This window comes from Morchella sextelata, assembly GCF_020137385.1.
Source record: "Morchella sextelata strain SCLS chromosome Unknown scls_6, whole genome shotgun sequence".
In the NCBI taxonomy this organism is placed as follows: domain Eukaryota; kingdom Fungi; phylum Ascomycota; class Pezizomycetes; order Pezizales; family Morchellaceae; genus Morchella; species Morchella sextelata.
Genome location: NW_025408621.1, coordinates 2,023,865 through 2,045,958, shown reverse-complemented (window position 1 = coordinate 2,045,958; position 22,094 = coordinate 2,023,865). Strand labels below are relative to the sequence as shown.

Sequence of the window (22,094 nt, the reverse complement as noted above, 5' to 3'; positions counted from 1 at the left end):
TCAGTCCCTGCTCCCATGAATAGACTCCCTTCCTAGTGCCTAGAATGTAGTTACTCTAACAACTGGTAGCTAACCACACTGCCGGTACTTGCATATCACTGTGTAACTGGCTTCTAACAGTAATTCTCAGCATTTAACCGGGCCCTGTGTGTACTCATACACCAGACAGTTGAAATGGCTCCGTTACAGTTGATAAGATTCTAGTTAGCCACAACGGAGGTGAATTGAGGTTGGCTAAGTTCACTATTCCAACTACTCGTACTATTAGCATGGCTAACCGCAGCCGAAATAAGGTGTTGATATGAGTATTATTAACCACAGTGTGTAGCGGTGTTCAATTATGGAAGGTAGTTCGTGAGCGGTTATCTAGAAGCTTACTAGTGCTAATGCTACTGTTATTTACTATTAACTATATTCTAGAACTTGACGGTATGAGCTACTAAGCAGCTACCATGCGGGCTGATATGAGTGTGTTTGGTCACGGCGGAACATGGAGAGAATTATATATGTTTCTCCTTTGGGTGTGTTCCGTTCTAGAATCATTTTTGAGGGCGGGTTGGACGAACGCGACTATTACTATTGCTAAAACTCTACTGCCGGTACTAGATGTAGTTACTGATGGCAGTGATCGTAATAATGTGTTAGATGAGAATATTTAATCACGGAGAAGCTTGTATAAAGCCCAAAATTATCCCAGTTGCACAACTACAAACCAAAACCCCGGCTAGAAGCAACAATAAACTCAATTGCTATGATTACGACTATTTACCACCACTACCACCGCCCTTTCCCAACCCTCTACCTCTTCTTCTTCTTCTCCTTCTTCTCCTTCTTCACCACCTCGCCCCCCTCCGCCCCCGCCACCCCCGGCATACCCATATCCCTCATCATCTCCCCAAACACATCATCGCTGACCCCACCCCCGCTCAACGCCGCACTATGCAGCGGCAACACACTCCCCATCTTCCACCCCCTCGGCACCTCCGGCGCACTCGGCACCTTCCCATCAAACGGCATCCCCGGGATGCGCACCTTTAGCACGTCCTCCGGCGCCGTCGGATGCGCCACCAGCCACTCCCCCACCTTCTGGTACAGCAAGAACTTACTGCTCACGTCGCCCGTTGCGCCGTTGCCCTCGCGCGGCAGCAGCACGCGCACCCGCCCCGGGTTGGCCCAGTCCTTGGGGTGCGTCTTGCCGGGCTCGAAGACGGTCTTGAGGCGCAGAGAGGCACACGCGTCGACGAGGGCGCGGGCGAGCGGGTTGGGGATGGAGAGGGCGCGGGGGGCACGGCGCCCGCTGGACCGGCTGCGGCTGCTGTCGAAGTAGACAGGGTAGAGGCAGTGGTAGGATTTGTAGAGCGTGGCGGAGCCGGCGGAGACGTAGTGCGTGGAGGGGTCGGAGGAGGTGGGGAGGAAGGCGGGGTTGAAGGAGGGGGGCTGGCCGGAGGGGGTGAAGGGTGGGGGGTTGCCGGAGGGCATGGGCGTGTAGGCGGGGGCGGTGGTGGGGAGGGTCCGCTGGTTGCGGGGGTCGAAGAGGGAGATGTCCATGTCTTCAGGGTCCGAGTCGGAGACTTCCTCGATCTGGGCGTGGCGCGACATTGTGTGTGCTTGGGGTGGTTCAATTGAGGTTCGTGATAGCTGTTGATGGTGAGGTTGAAGAGTCTGGTGTTGAGTTGATGGTGAGAGATGTTGAGAGTTGTCGTGGTGGGGGGAGGCTCAGCGGAAGCTTGGCTGCGTGTGGTCAGGATTCTCTTGGCGGACACATATGCAGCATGCAACTGTGGGATCTGCAAACGAGAGGAAAGACAGACAGGCAGGCAGACAGACAGACAGACAGACAGACACAGACAGCTTCTCTATCGACATCACCGCACCGCAAATACTCAACGAGCCTCCCCCAAAACACCTTCCGAGTACCCGCCACAATCGCTATATAACAATCCTAACCGCCGCCATGACCACCGCCGCCGAAGAACGCGAGCTCCTCCTCAACCCCGTCGTCCCCGAGAACGTCCTCCACAACACAAAGGTACCCATCCACCCAACCCCCTAGCCGCACCCACTCTCAAACCCACCCGCTAACATCCCACAGACAGTAACCGACATCCGCTCCCTCACGGGCTCGCTCTTCGGCGTCGCGGCGGGCATCCTCGGGCTCGAGTCCTACTGGGGCTTCATCTTCTACCTCGTTGGGTCGTGCATTGTCAGTGCGCTCATGGTCGCGCTGAGCACCGGCGGTAGGCCGGAGAGGTATTTTAGGGGGAAGAGCGAGATCTGGACGACGGAGGTGGTCAGCGGCAGTAGTATGGCGGGGTTTATTTTGACGTGGACGCTGTTTTTCGGGTTGTTGAGGGTGTAGGGGGCGTTTGGGAGGAGTTGTAGGAGCAGTGGGGGGGGGTTAATACTGTAATAAATATCATGTTTGTTATGACTGTGCGGTGCGGTGCGGTGTGGTGGTCCCGGTGTCTAAATTCATCTACTATTTCCCTCTACCGTCTACTTGGAGTTCTGCTCCGTGCTTGCTATCCCGCACCCCAATTCGTGATGCCGCAAAGCTGCACCAAGATGATTTGCACTCGTTCGCACCTGTGGCTTGAGCTGTTGATAGCTGTCATGATCCCGACCCTTGGGCGCTCGATCCGATTAGATAAGATTGTAGTCACCGCCAACTCTGCTGCACGTCAACGCAACCAACGCGACTTCCCAGCCTCAACTTCACATCACCGACTTCCCTCGCTCACCTCCGGGACCGACCTCATCAACAGCACCATCATTACGAAGCCACCGAAGAACACCCCAAAACCACTATCTATACACCCACCAGCCAAGCAATGTCAATCACCGGCGACGTCGTCTCCGCCCCCATCAAGGTCGACCGCAAGACCACAACTCCCTTCCTCCTAAAGCTCTTCTACCGCCAGGGCGGCTTCCACCGGTTTGTCCCCCCCCCACCCGCCTCCCTCCCCCCCACTTCTCATCCCTAACATCAGTACTAACACCCCTTCCCCACAGTCTCGACGACTTCCGCGCCCGCTCGCAACCAAACTCCTACGTCACCATCTACACCTGGCGCGACTGCACGCTCAGCGAGCTCTCCATGCTGCTCTCTTCCACGCTGCCCGCCATGTGTCCGCCGCGCTCGCGCGTCGGCTTCCGCCTCATCTACGCCGACACGCGCTACGGGTCCGCGCGCTACACCAGCAAGGACCTTGGCGCGGTGGTACCCGGCGGGGATGCGGCGCTGGATAATGTTGGGAGGAAGACGCTGAGTGAGGTGGCGTTTGTGGTGGGCGATTGGATCGATGTGGCGGTGTATCCGGAGGGGCATGGGGGTGTCGGGGTGAGGGGGGTTGGGGGCGGGGGTTTTGGTGGTGTGGGGAGGGGGCGCGGGAGGGGCGTGCCGGTGGGGGAGTGGAGGAGGGGGGAGAGGGTGGAGGGCGGGGGGAGGGGGAGGGCGAGGAGGGGGTTTAGAGAGTAGAGGAGGCTGGGGGGGTTGGCTTTTTTGTGCGCCTTTTTTTTAGCTCTTTTTTCGTAATGATGGGCGAGTGGGATGCGGTGGGCTGTATACTAGTTCTGAAATGCATTTTTGTCTTTTGTCGTGGTGAGGATTAGTTAGCTCGTAGGATGGAAAATTACACTTTATTGATATCTCTAATACTCTCTCTCCACCTGTCCCTGAAACAGTAGGTAGTAGCTACTGATTCAAACTCTTTAGTTGCTCTCATTAGATACCATGTATATTGTAGACCCGAGTGCAATCCCGTGAACTACCTTGTAGCTACATGTACTCTTGTATCCGCTAGCTCGTGAGAGGCAGCCATCTTATCATGCTACCGCTTTCATGTAAGGTAGGTAGATTGGTAGGTATCATCGGATATGGTTATGTGTACATGTTCGTGGACGCATCATAGGGTATCGCTACTCCTGCTACTATGATCCACGATCCATCACTACATCACCATAACCATCCACGACCCAAACCCCCACCCCGCTTCCACAATACACCGCAATACACCGCAGCATAAGACCATGTAGGTCCGTAGATAGGCGTGAGCTCGGGAGTTTAGCAAGTGCTTGGGCTTGGACGGGCTTAGAGAATGAAAATATATGTTCTCTAAATCAATTCTCGATTTCCCGTGGAGTGGTCACGCGTGATCGGGCCGACTACTATGAGCTTGTCGGGTGGGAGAAACTATTCGTCCTCGTGCCCTACATGGTGCTACCGGAGGCGGTATCCCTATGTTGTAGGTTTAGCTGAGACCTGTTGGGGGGTGTACATGTACAGCTTTATCCAGTGCACCACGCGAAGAGGAGGAGGTGGGAGAGGTTGAAGGTTTGATCGTGCGTGTCGTGTCATAGCCTATGGGCCGCATACACGGATTGGTTATCAATCAATCAATCATTGATGGTGCGTGTCACGTGAGATGCTGCGGCGAGTGATTGGCTGTGAAGCGTTGATGGGAGAGAGACTACTTTTCCCAGCAGGAGTATTCTCGGAAAACATTACCGTTAACATTTTGAAAGAACCCGCGATCGCCATCTCTAACGTGATTGCTATCCCCGGGAGTTGTATGCTCGTTCAGGCCTTTTATTATTATTATAACGTTAAGTTTTAAAAAATCTGCTTCGTTTATTCACTAGGTGAATTCTCTTGCCCAAATACAAAAGGCGATTTCCACTTGTCCTTGATCTCCTTGTGCTTTTCTGGGAATTTGAGAATTTGGGTTAGTTTATTGCACACCAAGAGAGCTGCAACTTTGTACATACCCAACCGGAGCTCCCTGAGCTCCCTCTTTCTGAGTCTTGCCGCTTCTTTTTCTTCGGCCATCTTATCGGCCCAATCTTCTCCCACGCCCATTATAGCTACATAGAGCGTTTAGAATATGATATACTCATTTCAGGGCGACAATGGGGCCAACAAACCTGTTTTGATCTGCTTAACCGGTCTCGGTTTCGGAAATGGGCCATAATACATCGTTTTCATTCCAGGTATTCCGCGGAAACGCACTTGATAGCGACAGGAATCAGGTTTATAAAATGCTCTTTTAATGATAAAGATTGACCTACCGAGTTTATCAAAGGCGACCTCAACTAACGCTTCGTCCATCACGCCACCCTCATGATTTGGTATAGTGTAATCAGCACCCATTTGCACCAACATTGCTGTTGTTGTTTGGCAATCATTCTTTAGAGCCAAATGAAGCGCTGTATTCCCTTCATAATCCTGAATGTCTATTATTTCGGCGTGTCTATTCAAGAGCATGAAAACCCCTTTGTATTCATCCTTTTCGGCCGCGTGGTGAAGGGGTGTCCTCCCAAGCTCATCCCGGAGATTCAACTTAGGATTCGCCTTCATAAACAGTGATAAGATGGCCTTCCGCTTGAGTCTTGCTGCGAGGTGGACTGGAGGAGACTTTGTGCCTTCTAGAGGGTTTACCGTGACACGCGCATTGAGTAGTAACTTCACAATGTAATCGGAATTTCTTCTGATCGCAATGTTAAGTGGTGTTTCTCCATCATCGCTTTGTGTATTCGGGTCGGAACCTGCAGCTAAAAGCGCTGGTATAGCCATTTTTGCTTTGTGCGCTACAGCAAGCTGAAGGGGTGTGAATCCCTTATTATCCTTTATCGTTACGTCGGCTCCAAATTTTAATAAAGTCTTTACCGCCTCTGACAGATTTTGCTGGGCAGCCCGATGGAGTGGTGTCATTCCAAAATAGTTTCGACAATTGATATCGGCATCACCTTTCTCCAGTACTTTCTTGACCTCCTCCCCGTTCCACGGATCGACTGCCCGGTGGAGGTTCTTGTTTCCGTTTTCCTCTGGAACCACAGGCCTTGTGCTTTCCCTCACATATATTGGTGTAGATTCGTCTCCCTCGTCACCCTCAGTGGAAACCGCTCTTTTTAGCTTAACTGGACGCCACACAGGTCGTGCCCAGAGGGAAGGATTAGGGCCTCCAGGTGGTTCAGCGGCTGTCTTGGGGTTGTCCCACACCTGTGACCGCAATCCTCTCCTCTCCAGGAAGCTTGTAGGATCGAGCGCAGACTCGTCATTCCATTCTGCGTCTACTTCTTCGGCCCCATGGAACCCTTGGGGCTGGTCCGACGAAGGCCTAATCCTTCTGAACGCCGTCCAACGAGGTTCATTTTGTTCGGAATATGGCCGGGAGAGAGAGAGGCCTTTGGAAAGAGTCACTTAGCAGTGAACAGAGCTACTTCCGCTTCTTTGACTAACCAGGAATAACGTACGATAAAACAATGACCCTCTACTGCGATTTCTTGCCAAGTAGCTGATATTCATGCAATTCATGTTGATTCTGAGACCAGGCCTTTCGAGGTTGCCCATGCTTAAATTTCAAGGTCACGTGGCTCGATTACCCTGCTCATCAGCAGAGAGTCAGAGACGCGTTGGCTGTATTAAGCACCCCCTGCCACAATTCTCGCGACAACAAACTCGCCTGCACAAAGAACTAATTCATCAGCCATCCATTTATCTTCACACCGATTTTACGTACCTCACGAATAAATAACGACGAAAAGATGTCTGGCGACTACGAGACATTCGAAAACATCTACCTTAATCTTGGACAGCCGGGGAGATGTCGGTTCGCTCCGAGCGGGATGGGCTGGAAGCCTTCTAGCGGCGATACCTGGACCCTCCAGAACACAGAGATCAGCAGTGCACAATGGTCCAGAGCCGCCCGAGGCTACGAAGTGAAGATTTTTACGAGAACGATGGGGATTGTGCAGCTTGATGGATTTGAGTTGGATGTAAGGCACCCCCGAGATCTACCCTTAGCATTGTGCCAGGATAGATAAGCACCGCTTCCACTCTTGCTAGGTGAGGGATTGTTGCTAACTTTATCCGCCTTTTCCATAGGATCTTGACCGAGTTAAAGATACGTTGAAAACCTACTACAAGGTAAATCTCGATCACAGGGAACATGCTCTCAAGGGATGGAACTGGGGAAAGGCCGAATTCTCTAAGCAGGAGCTTTACTTCAATGTCGCCAACAAGCCAGCATTCGAGATTCCATTCTCGGAGGTGTCAAACTCGAATTTAGCCGGTAAGAACGAGGTTGCTGTGGAGTTCGCTACCGCCGATGGAGGCACCGCAGCGACAAACGGGGAAAGTAACAAGAAGAAGAAGAAGAGTTCACAGGGCCTAGATCAGCTGGTCGAGATGAGGTTCTATGTTCCAGGAACAGTCAAGAAGGGAGAAGGCGATGAGGGAAGTGATGTAGATGGAGAGGCCGGCGAGGAGATGAGCGCTGCAAATTTGTTCTACGATACCCTGAAGGAGAAGGCAGATATTGGAGAGGTTGCGGGAGATACTTACGCAACCTTCCTGGATATTTTGTTCCTTACACCCAGGTATAACCCATCCCTCCCAATACTTCGTTTGTTGGTAGTGCTAACTAGTTTATCAGAGGTCGTTACGATATCGATATGTACGAGAACTCTTTCCGTCTTCGTGGCCGAACATACGATTACAAGATTCAATATGACAATGTCAAGCAATTTTTCCAACTTCCTAAACCTGATGATGTTCATCAGATGATTGTCATTGGGCTGGACCCCCCTCTACGACAAGGTCAAACAAAATACCCTTTCTTGGTGATGCAGTTCAAACGGGAGGAAGATATGGAGTTCGATTTGAACATAACAGAGGAGGTTTTGAAGGAAAAATATGACGGAAAGCTCCAGATGCACTACGAGAACTCTGCGCACAACGTCGTATCGCAGATCTTCAGCGGTTTGACCGGAAAGAAAGTCATTAGCCCATCAAGGGATTTCGTCAGTCATCATCAACAGTCTGGCGCAAAATGTTCCCTCAAAGCCAACGAGGGACACTTGTTCTGCCTGGACAAGGCATTCCTATTTGTGCCCAAGCCTGCAGTTTTCGTTTCATTTGACAGAGTTGCTTATGTCACTATGTCTCGGTATGTTTTGTCTAATAACAGGAACTGTTATGAATGATGTGCTAACTCAGCAAATAGTGTCGGGGGATCTGTGTCGGCATCTCGGACATTCGATGTTACGGTCACCCTCAAGCAAAGTGACGGTGGTGGAGAGTACCAGTTCAACAACATCAATCGTGAAGAGCAATCATCTCTAGAAGATTTCTTTAAAACCAAGAACCTCCGTATCAAAAATGATCTCGTTGATGATTCAAGCGCTCTCCTCGCTGCTGCTCTCCAAGACGATGACGACGACATGGACGAGGATGTTACCGTCGCCCGTGCTGACCGAGGCTCCGCTGATGAGGATGAAGAGTCTGTCGACGAAGACTTCCAAGCCGAGTCTGAGTCTGATGTTGCTGAAGAATATGATTCCGCCCACGAAAGTAGCGGGTCGGATGATGAAGAAGGCGGCCCAGAAGCCGCCGCTGCTGGGGACGACGATGACGAGGAGATGGAAGATGCACCGAGCGAGACAGAGGCGCCGGCCAAGAAGAAGGCAAAAACGACTAATAAAAATGTTCAAGTGCGGAACTAAAGGGATTGGCCGCCTTCCCGTTGGAAGTTCATTGCTGGGTCTAGTTTTTTCTTTTTTCTTCTTTTTTCTTTTTGACACTTGGTGCATTGAATATCCAAATAAAATAGGAAGGAGGCTGTACCATAACAAAAAATAGGCTTTTACGGTATTTTATATCTAGGATGGTCTCAAGCACTATATATTATAGTATAGATGGCCTAATTTATTTCTGTTTAGATTTGTTGCACCAGTGACCTCCATTTTTTCTTCTTTTTTACGTAGCGAGTGATAACCTATGATCCAATGAAGAACGACCCCACCAGCCTATTGCGCCTATCAAAAATACAATCAGCATCATGCGTGTATACGTATTCATCCCCATACTGAAGTACGTATTAAGAAAATATCGATTGCCACAAATGCACTCTGCCGATTACAAACGGGACACATTGTGCTCTCTGGGGGCAACAGTTGAAACATTTGGTCTTTTTATATTCGAGTGACGTATGGGGTATCCTCCAGCTCAATCTCTACATATGTAAGCCTTAGAATCATCCATTACTTGTACATATGTGACATGAGCATATCTGTCAAGTTAAGAAAGAAAGAACTTATTTAAGCACTCATTGTCGCCATCTCCTCCCAGGCTTTTCAGAGTATCTATCGAGATCCAGAAATTAGCTATTATCGATCAAAGACCAACAAATTTATCGACTTCACCAAAGCCTACACACGGTTCTCAAAATGCATTTCACATCTCTGTTCTTCGCGTTCCTTTCCCTTTCGATATTCTCCCGCGTCAACTCGTCTGCTCTCCCCCAGGGCGTCTTTGAGACTATTGTTCCTCCAGGAGGTATTCCACCCGGATGTCAGTCCACATATGGCGAAAAATTCAACTTTAGGAGTATATATGGGCCAGTCGGATATCCTGGATTCCATCGTATCTGTGCTACCCCTGGACAGCTACAAATCAGAGTTACCAATGGAATTATGACCGATCAGGTAGGAAGAATTGGTGCCGTCGTTGACAATAGACAAATCCAGTTTGATGGGCCCCCAGCCCAGTCAGGCTCTGTTTATACCGGAGGGTGGTCTGTTTGTGATGATGGAACTTTGGCACTAGGACCACAGAAGTTCTTTTTTGCTTGCGCAAGTGGTAGCTGTGAGTAACATTCCATTCGCTTTTGTTGCATGATTTATTGAGAGAAATCTGACTCTCTTGGGTACATGTAGTTTCCAACCTCTACGATCAGAAAATCGCAGAATACTGCAAGCAAGTAGTGTTCCAAATAATGCCTATTGCAGAGTGTTAGGGGACGGGAAAGTAAGCGACTAGGATTTCGGGAGGACATCATATGATTGTGACAGGAGGGCGGTTATGGTATCAATAAGTGATTCAGACCTACTCTAATAAGCTGCCACCCGATTGTAAATACTTGGAAGTAGTCAAGAAATAAGATTATTAGCTTTCTTATTGTTAAGCAGTGGACATTGTATTTCCAGGAACAATTTCAATGCCACTGTTCCTTACTTGTACTGGTGTGGTATTCTCGTGTCCATCCGGAACATCAACCAACTATATAATTGTTGGATAATTCATAATCAAATCTGATTTTATCCTTATGTATCACCTCTAGCCTCTGCTGCCGTTTTGTGCCCCTCTCATGAAATCCTCCCACAGGGCCCTGCATTAGTACTTCACATGGTACATCTGTACGCGTATGTACAAGTATTTAGCTATCAGAGGGACTCGATGGCTTAACAAACCATGGAACGTACCGGTTAAGAAGAATAGTGGAAGAGTGGCCGCTCATTTCTCTCACGCCTAGCCTTCTCGATATTTGGTGTATGTGTGGGGATGTACTCCACACTGACCGGGCGTCTAGGAGTGTCTCCTAGGATTGGTGGTACAAGCAAATCTGATGTATGTAGCACAATCATGTCATCGTTATGTCCAACCGATTACCGAACCTTAATTACGCAATGACCACACATCCACTCCATGAACTCCACACCCACAAAACCTGATAAGTAGATTATTTATACTCTACTTCTTTTATAAAGAGTTTAACCCATGCTCTTAGACCGTATGCGAATCGCAAAGTTCGCTTCGAAATTCCATCGACATTTCTCTACAACTATCACCATGGCATCCACCGACTCGATCACCACTCCAAATGTCCCATCATCAGTGACAAGCAGTCCCCTGCAAGATAATATGATGTGTGGGAAAGTATTCACTGGAGTATCACTGGAAGATATTCCGAAATCAAACATATTCACCTCTAAGCTCCCACGTAATTCCAACAGTATTTTCTCTAAATAACTCTTCGTATATTTTCTAACTTTTGCAGCGGACCCAAAGTTCCCAACCCCCGAGATCTCGGCCAAAGCTCCAAGGAGAGCTCTTGGGCCTCGTATGGTCAAAGGCGCATTTTACACCTATGTCTGCCCTGAACCAATCGAGCAGCCACCGGAACTACTCGCTACCTCAAAAGCCGCATTCAAAACGCTTGGTATCAATCCTGCCGAGGCGTCCAGGCCCGAATTTGTTCGTTTGGTGGCGGGCAACGGTGGTTTCGAGGATAAAATATATCCGTGGGCACAGTGCTATGGTGGTTGGCAATTTGGACAGTGGGCCGGTCAGCTTGGCGATGGCAGGGCAATTTCCTTATTCGAGGCCACAAATCCAGAAACAAAGGAGAGATACGAGTTGCAACTCAAAGGAGCGGGCAAAACTCCATACTCTAGATTTGCCGACGGGCGTGCGGTGCTACGATCCAGTATCCGCGAGTTCATCGTGAGCGAGTATCTCCACAGCATTGGAATACCGACCACACGTGCTCTCAGTCTGACTCTACTTCCTGGAGTCGAAGTCTCAAGGGAGAGGGTGGAGCCATGTGCAGTCGTATCGAGGTTTGCACAGAGCTGGATTCGAATCGGTACCTTTGATCTGCCCCGAGCACGAGGCGAGCGAGAAATGTTGAGGCAATTATGTGATTATGTTAGAGATGAGGTTCTGAAGCTTCCACCACACGTAGCAGAAGCGGGAAAGCCGAACAGATACGAAGTTATGTATAGAGAGGTTGTTACGAGGAATGCGAAAACTGTTGCATACTGGCAGGTGTATGGCTTTATGAACGGTGTACTCAATACTGACAACACCTCTATTCTCGGACTATCTCTCGACTTTGGGCCATTTGGTTTCATGGATGTACGTTTTCTCTTATTTTTGTCTCCTTATAATACCCACTAAGAACGCCGCAGAACTTCGACCCGAGGTACACCCCCAACCATGACGACCATCTACTACGCTACTCTTATAAAAATCAACCTACAATAATTTGGTGGAATCTTGTTCGTTTTGCCGAATCTACTGCTGAGCTCTTCGGCGCGCTAAATGTCGATGACCCTGTCTTTATCAAATCTGGTGTTCAAAGTCAACCCGAAGGCGATCTTCTCGTTAAGCGGGCTGAAAAGATTATTGAAGACGTTGGAGAATCATATAAAAAGACCTTTTTAGACGAATACATTCGCCTTATGACATTAAGACTCGGCCTTAAAGAAACTAAAGAGAAAGACATGGATGAACTCTTTACACCATTACTGGAGCTTATGGAGAAACTCGAACTTGACTATCACCACTTCTACCGTCGCCTCTCAAAACTCCCTGTCCGAAAGATTGTATCAGAACTCTCCCCAGAGTATACTGGACTCGATGTATTCCTCCAAGAAGACGGCTCCCATGGTGGTTATACCCCCCCACAGGCTCGATCCCAAATTACTACTTGGCTACAAACCTATGCAAAAAGACTAGAAAATGAAGGAAGTGAGGACGATGCTCGAATGGAGCGTATGAAGGCTGTTAATCCGGGCTTTGTGCCAAGGAATTGGGTTCTCGACGAAATCATACAGAGGGTGGAGAAGAAGGGTGAGCGTGATGTATTGAATAAGGTTATGGAAATGGTTGAGAGGCCCTACGATGACTGGGAAGATGATAAGGATGGTAAAAGATGGGTAGGAGATGTTCCTATGTCGGAGAGGCAAATTCAGTGTAGCTGTAGCAGTTAAAGCGAGGAAGGACAGGTGGAAATGCATGGATATTCAAAGGGGAAGGACCGCATGGATTATACAGCCCATTGATTTTTATGGGCACATACATGTACATAAAATACATGGCTGTGGTATTCGTAAAGGGATTGCTCCTAAAGGTTGCACAGGAAGTAAATGAAATACTGTATTTTAACTGCAGTTAAATACTATATGACTTTAGAGCATTCGTCGCTGGTTTTGAAACACTTCTAAAAATCACCATGGTCATCTTGGATATTGCGTCTATTAGGAACCAATATCTGGTAGATTAATGAAGTCGAACTTAAATGTGACATCCATGTATCCAGCCAGATAGCTAACTACAGTCTAGCAAAACGAAAACAAATCAACCCCAGCTTTTTTTTGATTACATACATCGAACACCAAAAGAGAATTTAAGAAACACTGGCTAATGATTATCGATCGCATCGCTACTATGCGGTAATGCTAATGAATATGAAATACTGAACGTACTCAAAAGACAACCATACAAACCCCGTAATGAACACAAGGGGATGGAGACAGATGATAGAGTGGCATAATGGTAAAGAACAAAGAAAAACCCACAGCGCCCTTCTCCCCTTAAGTTACGCTAGGTCACAAAGAATAACTTGCCAAGACAACCTTGAGCATGACCTCTCACTTCAGACCTTGAATCCAAACCCTCCAAAGCCACTCTTCCTCTTAGCGCTTGCGCTTGCCATTCTCCCGTTCAGAGCATTGTTCTGCGGCTTCACGACTTCCTCCTCCTCACTACTACCACTACTGTCAACAGACGAGTCCGAATCCTCGGAATCTTCATCTTGCGGCGCAGCTGGTTTCTTGGATCTCTGGAGCTTGGTGGGGCTGTTGGCCTTGGGGGTAGAAGTATTACGACCGGATTGGGAGGATTGATGCACTTCTCTAACGTCCGGAATTGGAGCCATCTCCATCGCAGTCAAGCTCTTATACCTCTGGCTTCCATTGATACTCTGGCTCGCACTCAAAGAGTGACGTTTACCGTAAGTGCGGCCTTTGAACAGTGTCTTTGCCAATGTGGGCTTATTCTTTCCGGTAGCACCCGAATCGCTTTCAGAGTCGGACCCAGAATCTGTGCCTGATGCTGACGCTTTGGAATCAGAGTCGGACTCAGATTCTGTTTCTTCTATAGCTTTCTGGCCAGATGGAGGCGCCTTTTCGGAGTCGGACCCGGTTTCTTCTACTTGTTTATCAGAGGTGCTTCGTTTATTGTAGACTGCGACCGCAAACAGCTGTTTTGGAGTAGGTGATGCTGGGACATCAGGCATTTCCACATCTTCCGTTGATGAAATTGCTTTAGCGCTCTTGGGAAGGGCAGTCGCAGTGGCCTTTGTCGCTTCGGCTTCTGAATCGTTGGATTCGGAACCAGTCTCGGAGCCCGTCTCTGAACCTGTCTCGGAACCTGTTTCCGACTCTGATTCGGACTCAACTAGCTTTTTCATTGACTGTTTTATAGCTGACGCCGGTGTCTTCCCATTCAGCTTTGGGTTTGGGGGTGTTGCTCCTCCTGCCACCACCTTTGCTGCCTTTATCGGCTCGGTCGCTTTACTCTTAGGTCTAGCTGTCGTCCCATTCGTCACGGGCTCAGATGCCTCATTCGCAAAATCGCTCGTAACTTGAGATGTCTTTACCCCCGATGATGACGGCGTCTTCCTGGTATTTACCCTATCCGGTGCTTCTTGGTTATTGCGTTCATATCCTGGTGGTAGGATTGGCGTCTGTTTTATTGATGCTTGACTGGCCGGAGGTATACTTGTGTCAGCAGTTGTGGCAAATGAAACTCTAGTTGAATGTTTCTTCACCGCCGAGCCTTTAAGGTTGCTCTTCATTCCTTGACTAGGAGTAGGAGGAACGGCTGGTTCGCTTTCGCCCAAGGAATTCTGGCTTGGGACCTCCCCTTCCTTCATTTGCGCGAGTTCCTCGGATGTTTGTCGATTTTTCTTTTCCCGCTCAACTTTGGCTTTCTCGGCCCTTTCTTTGGCTTTGCGAACCCTTTCCTCGGCAGCTTCCTTCTTTTTAGCCTCACGCTCGGCTTTTTGTTCCTCAAGACGTTTCTTCTTCTCCAGAGCTTCCCGTTCCTTCTTTTCTTTGGCCGCTTCTTTCTTGGCTTCCGCTTCAGCCTTTTGTTCCTCGAGGCGTTTCTTCTTCTCCAGAGCTTCTCGTTCCTTCTTTTCTTGGGCTGATTCTTTCTTGGCTTCCTCTTCGGCCTTTTCTTTATTCTTTTTCTCTAAAGCCTCCTGTTCCCTTTTTTGTTTAGCAGTTTCCTTCTTTTTCCCTTCACGATCAGCCTTCTCTTCTTGAAGACTTATCTCCTCTGCTGTTTCCGGCCTTACTGCTCCCTTATTTACGGCGGCTCTCGTTGTCCTCTTGGGGGTTGGGTTTTCGCCTACAGACTTTTCCTGGGAAGCTTCAAGGACCTCCTTCCCATGGGATTTCCTCAGAACAGTAACAGACAGTGCCGCTTCGGCAGCTTTCAGATCAGTGATCCCTTCATCACCCTTGTCATTTTCAAGGGTAGCCGCCTCCTCAGCAGCTCTGGTTTGCGCGGCCTGTTTTTGGGCAGCTTTCTCCTGAGCAATCCTCTCTCGCTCAGCTTTCTGTGCCGCTAATTTTTCTTGTACAACTCTCTTTTTCTCGAGTTTCTGCTTCTCGAGCTTCTCCTTCTCAAGCCTTTCCTTTTCAGCCTTCTCTTTCTTTAGCCCCTCGAGCCTTTCTTTTTCAAGCTTCTCTTTCTCGAGTCTCTCCTTCTCGAGCCTTTCCTTCTCGAGTCTGTCCTTCTCGAGCTTTTCCTTCTTGAGCCTCTCCTTCGCGAGCCTTTCCTTCTCGAGTCTGTCCTTCTCGAGTCTCTCTTTCTCGAGTCTCTCCTTCTCGAGTCTCTCCTTCTCGAGTCTCTCCTTCTCGAGTCTCTCCTTCTCGAGCCTTTCCTTCTCGAGCCTTTCCTTCTCAATCCTCGATTTCTCTGCTCGCTCCTTTGCCGCCTTTGCTGCCTTTTGTCTCTGTTCTGCAGCCTTCGCCGCCACCTCCCTAGCTTCTTTATCCTTTTTCTCCTTAGCCTCCCGCTCCCTGCTTTCTTTCTCTTCCCTTATTGCCTGTCTCTCGCTTTCACTTTCTTTCTCGGGCTCGTCCTTTTCTCCTTCCATTCCACGCTCCAGTATTTGTTGACTAGACTCGTCATCTGCCTCCTCGGACGCGGTTTCGCTGACGATGCTAGGTTTGCGAGGCCTCTTAGAAGTAGAATTGGGAGTTTGGGTTTTGGGCATGGGCAGAACGTTATCTTCCTCATCCGAGGCGGGGACTGAATAGATGCTAGGCTTTACAGTAGATGATACAGGAGCGGTAAAATGATTTGCTCCCGCGATAGGTCCTCCGGCAGTGTGACGATCTGCCCTTGCCGCGAGTTTTTCAGCAACAGTTTGACGACCTGCTCTTGCAGCAAGTGCCCCCTTCCTTACGCCAAGTTTTTCGGTAGCGGTAGGGGTGCAATGAAGTGGTCCGCTGCTCCTCGACAGCTGTAAAGGCCGGGAAGTCTCTTGGTGTTTGCTATTGCCGGATGATGCATGCCCTTCAGGAAAACCCTTGGTGTGCCCCACGGTATGTAGTTCTGGGCTCGCGGGTATTTGCGAAATTCTCTGTTGGATAGGCTCGGGGGTCTCGGGATCAGATTGAGGATCATGATTTCCGATCGGGGTATTGACATTGGGGCCTATTTGGTTAGGCTCTGGGGTATGGATAGACTTGTCCTCATTCCCAGGACCTGGGGAAGAGGAATGGTAGGATTTGAAAGAGTCATTATCCTCATCGCCGAGTACTCCATCATAGTTGTAATCTTCAAACCCGGCCCCAGCTCCCAAGTCCACTAGTGGGTCGGATACTACTTCATTATTCCAGTTTCTGACAGCAAGATTTTCTTCCCTTTCGTCCATACTATCTCCCACCAGAAAATCATTCAGCCTCTGTCTCTTACTAGACCTCTGCCGTCCACTCCCTCGTGAAGGCTGGAGCGATACTGATTGAGAATGGGAAAGTGGCTGCGAATGCGATAGGCCTCTCTCGTTACTCTCTTCCCTCACATCTTCCATCATCCCCATTGGTCTCGGCCTCTTCCTTCTAGCAAACTGACCTATCCTTAACCCAGATTCCGGTGGAATCGAAGACTCGCGGACCGAAGATGCTTGCACGACTCTCACAATTGAGCTCAAAGTATCAGAGGCTTTATCTGAAAACACATCCTCGACCGTATACGACAAGTCCAAGTCATTTTGGGCGGAATCTTGCAATCTGTCGATTCTCAACGGCCTGGGGAGAAAGAAAGAATAATTTTTCTGTTAAAAAGAGCCCGACGATCCAAGTTTATAGATCATGAATAGGTAGATAATAAAGGCGAGAGGAACCTACGGGCGGTGTGGATAGAGCCTTCTATAGCGATTTGTAATTGAGCTTGTCAAATCCTCAAGTGAGAGTGATGGCAGCGCGACTTCAAGGAATGTAGACACTGGCGCTGCGCTGGGAGCGGCGTGCGCTGGGATGATGTGCACTTGCAGACGCATCCTTGCGGATTCGAGAGGGGGGACAGGGGTGAAGCAAGTGAGAATATATTGTGCGTCAACAGATTGCAAGATAAGGGGGAGTTGACCTCAGAGGTGGATGTATTGTTGGGTGATCTTCCCGACGGAATGTGTGGTGGGGTTAAGTTTTGGGGGAGCAACGCGAGACAAAAGTCGTTGGCTGGGTTGTCGCGACTTTTTTTTTGTGTGTGGTTAGATTAGATCTGATTAGATCCGTGTGCAAATCTAATCTGGCGCGGGACCTAGATAACCCAACCAGACATGTGTAGCGAATTGAGAACCATTAAGAATTGAAAAGGGGTCCTAAGAGTTAATTGATGCGATGGTTACTTGGTTATGTATATCGCACATTGAAATTTCTGTTTTCTGATAAAAAGACACATAATAAGAGGCAATTACATGTATGATTATCTTCCTGTGATTCCTGTGACTGGAAACGTTCTCTATGATTGAGATCGATAGCCAGTATAACTGCGTGGGGCTCTAGTACTACCCCCATCCCACTAAAAATGTGGTTTTCCGGATAAAATTCATTTTCTAGCCAGTTCGACTGTTTTCTCCGCTTGTGACCTTAGGAGGAAGGAAACATGGATTATCACTCGATAAGCCATGGATAAATGGAGCTTAATCAGGCACGACATTCAATTCGGAAACGCTAAATAAGCGTAGCAAATCATATCTGGTAAGATGCAATCATATATGCCAAATAGGGCTGTATGTAGCCTCGTTTCCAATTTGAGTTCAATGCACTAGCTACTTACTTAATCATGCCATGATGTCATCAATACTCATTCGCCCTAAGGCCTAATTAAGGAGAAGTTGATACAACATGCAACTCGTATCAGCTTGCAGCTTGTGTCTATATCAATTGATAAAAAAAATTATCCAGCAGATGTAAAACAAACTGATAGGAATTTGTACAGTATTCATTGAATACAGTAATTCTGTGATGAGAGAAGAACGCTTATCCAAACGTTTAGATACTCAGATCTAAGAACGGCTTGAACGCACGAACATCATGAAGATGCCTACCTTAACGGTTCATTCCGACAGACAGGGGCAAATATAAAAAAAAATACGATACCCACACGCTCCCCCTCCCCCGCAAAAGCGATGTCTCAACCCCACATCAATTGCGTCAACACCATCTGAGGCCTCGATCAATCTACGCTCAATTCACGTCACTCAAAACATCCGTGTTTCCACCAGGAGCATCCCAGAGGTCTTTTACTCTAGAAGGAAGCGATGGAGATCGCCCCGTCCCCCTCAGCCGTCCCACGTAATCCATAGCACCCTATGACGTTACGTTTACCTCCAGAAAGCGGATATAAGATTCGCTGCCATATAGACATCTCTGAAGGATAAAGTCTCTTCTTCGACGTATCATCCCATCCAACATGTCTGCACTATTCAACCAACGCACTCTTCTTCGATCATTCACCCGACTTTCAAAAGTTTCACTGGAAACAAAAAGAACTTTCCGTCTCTCAGCTATCGCAATGGAACAGAAATACAAGGAAGGCCAGAAGGTTGAATACCATCCTATCGGTGGTGAGTAGTTCTCCTCAGTTGAGTGTATTACTTGTGCTGGTGATAACAAATTGGCTTGTAGGACCCCATGGAACTTCTACCAGTACCGGAAAGATCGTACGAGTCCTCACTCACCCAGATGCCGCTGGCTCTACCGGAAACACCGTGAAGGCATCCGAGTCAGATCCCCGTTACGAGGTATTTATCACTCTTTCTTCTCAGCTTCATTTCTCGGGATAATTAACTCATGGCAAAATATAGATTCAAAACGACAACACGGGAAAAACCTCGGCGGTGAAGGAGAATAACATTGAGCGGGTGCTTTAAATATTTCTTTAAAAGTAATAATCGCATTGGTAGTCTAGCAGGAGAACAATCAATTACCAGTGTTTAATCATCTCTTATTCCCACTTGATGTGAATTGAATTCTAAAGTGAAAACTATTTTGCGTGGTTGTGAAAGCCGTGTACCAGGCTAGCTTGTGAAATTGTCAATTTTGGTGGTGTGATTCGCGGGTTAAGGAACTACGAGTGTACTATACTCTACTATCCCCCACAAGAGACCTCCGTGTTGCGTTGAGACAAGCCTAAGCCCCAAAAATGATGTGCCTGCTTTAGTTAGTATGTGTGTAGCTTGGCACATAGCCGCTCACTCGATTTAGTCGATTGAAATCCTTTTAATGCCAACTTGAGAATAAGATCACCTACGTGTACTTTAAACGTATAGATATTCTTATGCGTTCAAGGTTCCTTCCCTTTCTTCTTTCTCAATAAATGATGTGTTGGCCTAAGTCTTCCTAAAACCTCATAATTAAAGGGTAATGACCAAATTTACAACTTATTTAGGCTCAACCTTGTGGTTCGTTTTCCCCGTGTTCAAATAGCTGGGGCGAGAGGTAATCCTACTTCCAATTAAGGTTGAGAAGCTCGCGAGTAAAGCCCCCACAAGGGTGAGACACCCCGTCCTCTCCCCGAGGTACTCCATGAAATATATCTCTATTAGATAACTATATAATATATATCTAAATCCCACCCTCTTCCACTACCTTTACCACCTTACCATCCTCCACCCTCTCAAAAAACGGCGAACTCAGAGCCGTCTGCTGTATATCGCCGGGCTCCTTCCACCTCACGCCCTCCTTCGCCCACATCCACCTCACATAGACCCTCAATTCTTTATCCATTGGAACCACACTCCTCCACTCTTCCTGCCCAACCTCCACTCTCTCGCCCGCCGCCCTCCGAAACTCATCTCTGCAAAAGATGCGCCAGCTATCCAGCGCGTACGCGCCCACGCCCGGTAGATGCGCGATCTCCCAGCAACGACCCTGCTCCACACCGTTATTAGGGAGCAGTGAGGAGGGGAAGGGCTTAGTGTCGCGTGGGGGGTAGTTGTACTTTTTGGCGGCCTGGCCGAAGATGGGTGGGGTAGTGAGCCAGGTTGTGGCGAGGTTGTGAAGGCGTGTGGCGCGGATGTTGTAGAGACCGAGGGGCTGCAGGAAGGTACTGATTTTGGTGAGGGGGGCGAGGGAGAGGGCGTGTGGTGTGGGGTAGTCGCGGAGGAATTGACGGAGTAGGGGAATGGCGACGGCTATGGGTTGGGAGGGTTAGTTCATGATTTATTTAATTAGAAGCTCCCAGAAAATGTGCATACTAACACCCCCGGGTTCGGTTTAGAAAGGTTGTTCCTACGATTAGATGGAACTACGGCGAGGTAAGAAGACTTTCTCTAGTAAGATATTCGCTCTAGTTTGGATATACTTACAGCGTCTCCTTTGAGCTCTTCCTGGATGAGGCCGAATCTGTCTGAGCTCAGCGGCGGCCAGATTGCGGTTGATATACCGGCTTGAACTCGTCGAACAGTCTTCTTCCTTTCTTTTCGCTCTTGTTCCTCTACTGACGCTGTTTCCTCTCTAGACTGCCGCTTTCTCCGCTTCTTTTTCTCCTTTCCTTCTGGATCTTCTTTGCTCTGCTCTATATATGATACAACCTTTGCCCTTGAGTGGGTCCTCCTTGGCTTCGGTATCAAAGCCTGCTCCTGCTCGGCACTATCTATAATCGCCTTAGACGGGTCATCAATCTGGCTCATCAGTATCTCCCCCGACGCATTTTCGGGCTTGATATCAAAATGCGGGCTGGCCGACTTCGACTTTTTAGACCTTGTTTTCCTCGTCACGGGCGGACGTTCGGACTTGGTTTCGAAACGAGGGCTTGTCGATTTCGATTTCTTGACTTTCTTAGCCCGTGTTTCTTGGGGTATGTTTTCTGTTATTATTTCGAGCGGGGCTTTGGTCCGAGTGTCGAAATGGGGGCTTGTGGCTTTTGGCTTTTTGGCCTTCTTGATTCCTGATGTTTCGCTTTTTGGGGGTCTGGGCCCTGCTCCCCGTGGCTTGGATATTAATGCAGTTTGGTCGGCAGTGTTTGCCACTGTTTCTGTTGAGTTTGATTTTTGGACCCTTACTTTCCTCGCTCCTCTTTTAGGCTCGGGAAGAGCTTCAGGCTCGGCTTCGAAGTGCGGGCTCGTCGGTTTTGATTTCTTGGTCCTTTTGGTACCTATAGGCTTTCTTTTCTTTTTGTGTGGTGGTGAAGTATACCCAATTATTACTGCCTCCTCGGGCTTATCCTTAATCCGAACTGTCGGGACTTCCGCAGGTGTATCTTCATCACTAACGCCCACCTTTGCACCCTCTTTCAACCGGGCAGCTCCCTCTCCTTCAGCCAAACCCTTGCCTTTCTTGCTTAGCACCACAGCATCCTCGGGCCTGATATCGAAGTGTGGACTTGAAGTTTTCGACCTCTTCTTCTTTTTTCCAGAGTTTTCCCTCCTCCTGGCCCTTTCTTCCCGCCTCCTCTTCCGTGCGCTTCGCCGGAGCTCTTGCTTAAGCTTTGCGGGTGTGCAAGGGCACTCTTTGCCAGTATCAACAATGTTTTTCGCAGGAGTCGTGCGCTCCTTCTTCATTGCTGGCCGTTTGCGTGTTTCGCTTGCTCCGCGGCCGGTCTTGGGTTTTGATACCTACTAAGCTCAGGTAAAAAGTACTGATATACATTCATCTCAGGCCAAGACAGCAACAACGGGACGACGTCATGACTTTGGTACTCACCCCATCTACCTCCATTACAATATAGCGAACAGGCCCTCCATACTAAGAGATTCACAAGTTGTTTCATACAAGATGAGCTGTTTCAAACGAATGAAGAAGCATGCAGTAGGTAAGCCTGGTGCTTGAGTGAGATCAACTGCTGTGGACGTCGTTTGTCGTGTTATCTGATTATACATAGATCCTTCTAGCCCAGATTAGATTAGATAAGATCTACATGTAGTAAGTACCGGGTGTGCACGTAAAGTACGGACACCCCCATGTCCATTTTTTTCATTGGTTGATTTTTGTGTCAATGCCATGGGTAGCAA

The 22,094-nt window shown here is 48.6% G+C and overlaps 9 protein-coding genes across 9 annotated transcripts; 5 read left to right on the top strand and 4 right to left on the bottom strand.

Annotated features, from left to right (window-relative positions):
- Window positions 1–798: 798 nt before the first annotated feature.
- H6S33_011651 (uncharacterized protein) lies at window positions 799–1,599 on the bottom strand (the record flags this gene model as incomplete). The annotated part of the gene is made up of 1 exon (XM_044843036.1): window positions 799–1,599. The coding sequence occupies one exon, from the start codon at window positions 1,597–1,599 to the stop codon at window positions 799–801; it is 801 nt and encodes a 266-aa protein (XP_044696419.1).
- Window positions 1,600–1,954: 355 nt separating this feature from the next.
- Window positions 1,955–2,359, top strand: H6S33_011650 (uncharacterized protein; the record flags this gene model as incomplete). The annotated part of the gene is made up of 2 exons (XM_044843035.1): window positions 1,955–2,029; window positions 2,093–2,359. The coding sequence occupies 2 exons, from the start codon at window positions 1,955–1,957 to the stop codon at window positions 2,357–2,359; spliced, it is 342 nt and encodes a 113-aa protein (XP_044696418.1).
- Window positions 2,360–2,831: 472 nt separating this feature from the next.
- Window positions 2,832–3,478, top strand: H6S33_011649 (uncharacterized protein; the record flags this gene model as incomplete). The annotated part of the gene is made up of 2 exons (XM_044843034.1): window positions 2,832–2,935; window positions 3,013–3,478. The coding sequence occupies 2 exons, from the start codon at window positions 2,832–2,834 to the stop codon at window positions 3,476–3,478; spliced, it is 570 nt and encodes a 189-aa protein (XP_044696417.1).
- A 1,152-nt stretch (window positions 3,479–4,630) lies between these two features.
- Window positions 4,631–6,313, bottom strand: H6S33_011648 (uncharacterized protein; the record flags this gene model as incomplete). The annotated part of the gene is made up of 5 exons (XM_044843033.1): window positions 4,631–4,704; window positions 4,768–4,863; window positions 4,924–5,007; window positions 5,068–6,183; window positions 6,253–6,313. The coding sequence occupies 5 exons, from the start codon at window positions 6,311–6,313 to the stop codon at window positions 4,631–4,633; spliced, it is 1,431 nt and encodes a 476-aa protein (XP_044696416.1).
- A 230-nt stretch (window positions 6,314–6,543) lies between these two features.
- On the top strand, window positions 6,544–8,502 carry H6S33_011647 (uncharacterized protein; the record flags this gene model as incomplete). Its single annotated transcript, XM_044843032.1, has 4 exons — window positions 6,544–6,774; window positions 6,884–7,377; window positions 7,434–7,946; window positions 8,004–8,502. The coding sequence occupies 4 exons, from the start codon at window positions 6,544–6,546 to the stop codon at window positions 8,500–8,502; spliced, it is 1,737 nt and encodes a 578-aa protein (XP_044696415.1).
- Window positions 8,503–10,627: 2,125 nt separating this feature from the next.
- H6S33_011646 (uncharacterized protein) lies at window positions 10,628–12,552 on the top strand (the record flags this gene model as incomplete). Its single annotated transcript, XM_044843031.1, has 3 exons — window positions 10,628–10,778; window positions 10,836–11,695; window positions 11,749–12,552. 3 exons carry the CDS (start codon window positions 10,628–10,630, stop codon window positions 12,550–12,552), a joined length of 1,815 nt encoding a protein of 604 aa, XP_044696414.1.
- Window positions 12,553–13,217: 665 nt separating this feature from the next.
- H6S33_011645 (uncharacterized protein) lies at window positions 13,218–17,138 on the bottom strand (the record flags this gene model as incomplete). The annotated part of the gene is made up of 5 exons (XM_044843030.1): window positions 13,218–14,328; window positions 14,394–14,401; window positions 14,445–14,711; window positions 14,799–16,887; window positions 16,987–17,138. 5 exons carry the CDS (start codon window positions 17,136–17,138, stop codon window positions 13,218–13,220), a joined length of 3,627 nt encoding a protein of 1,208 aa, XP_044696413.1.
- Window positions 17,139–18,553: 1,415 nt separating this feature from the next.
- H6S33_011644 (uncharacterized protein) lies at window positions 18,554–19,013 on the top strand (the record flags this gene model as incomplete). Its single annotated transcript, XM_044843029.1, has 3 exons — window positions 18,554–18,707; window positions 18,769–18,884; window positions 18,948–19,013. The coding sequence occupies 3 exons, from the start codon at window positions 18,554–18,556 to the stop codon at window positions 19,011–19,013; spliced, it is 336 nt and encodes a 111-aa protein (XP_044696412.1).
- A 694-nt stretch (window positions 19,014–19,707) lies between these two features.
- H6S33_011643 (uncharacterized protein) lies at window positions 19,708–21,644 on the bottom strand (the record flags this gene model as incomplete). The annotated part of the gene is made up of 5 exons (XM_044843028.1): window positions 19,708–19,939; window positions 19,981–20,013; window positions 20,084–20,276; window positions 20,344–20,389; window positions 20,451–21,644. The coding sequence occupies 5 exons, from the start codon at window positions 21,642–21,644 to the stop codon at window positions 19,708–19,710; spliced, it is 1,698 nt and encodes a 565-aa protein (XP_044696411.1).
- Window positions 21,645–22,094: the final 450 nt, after the last annotated feature.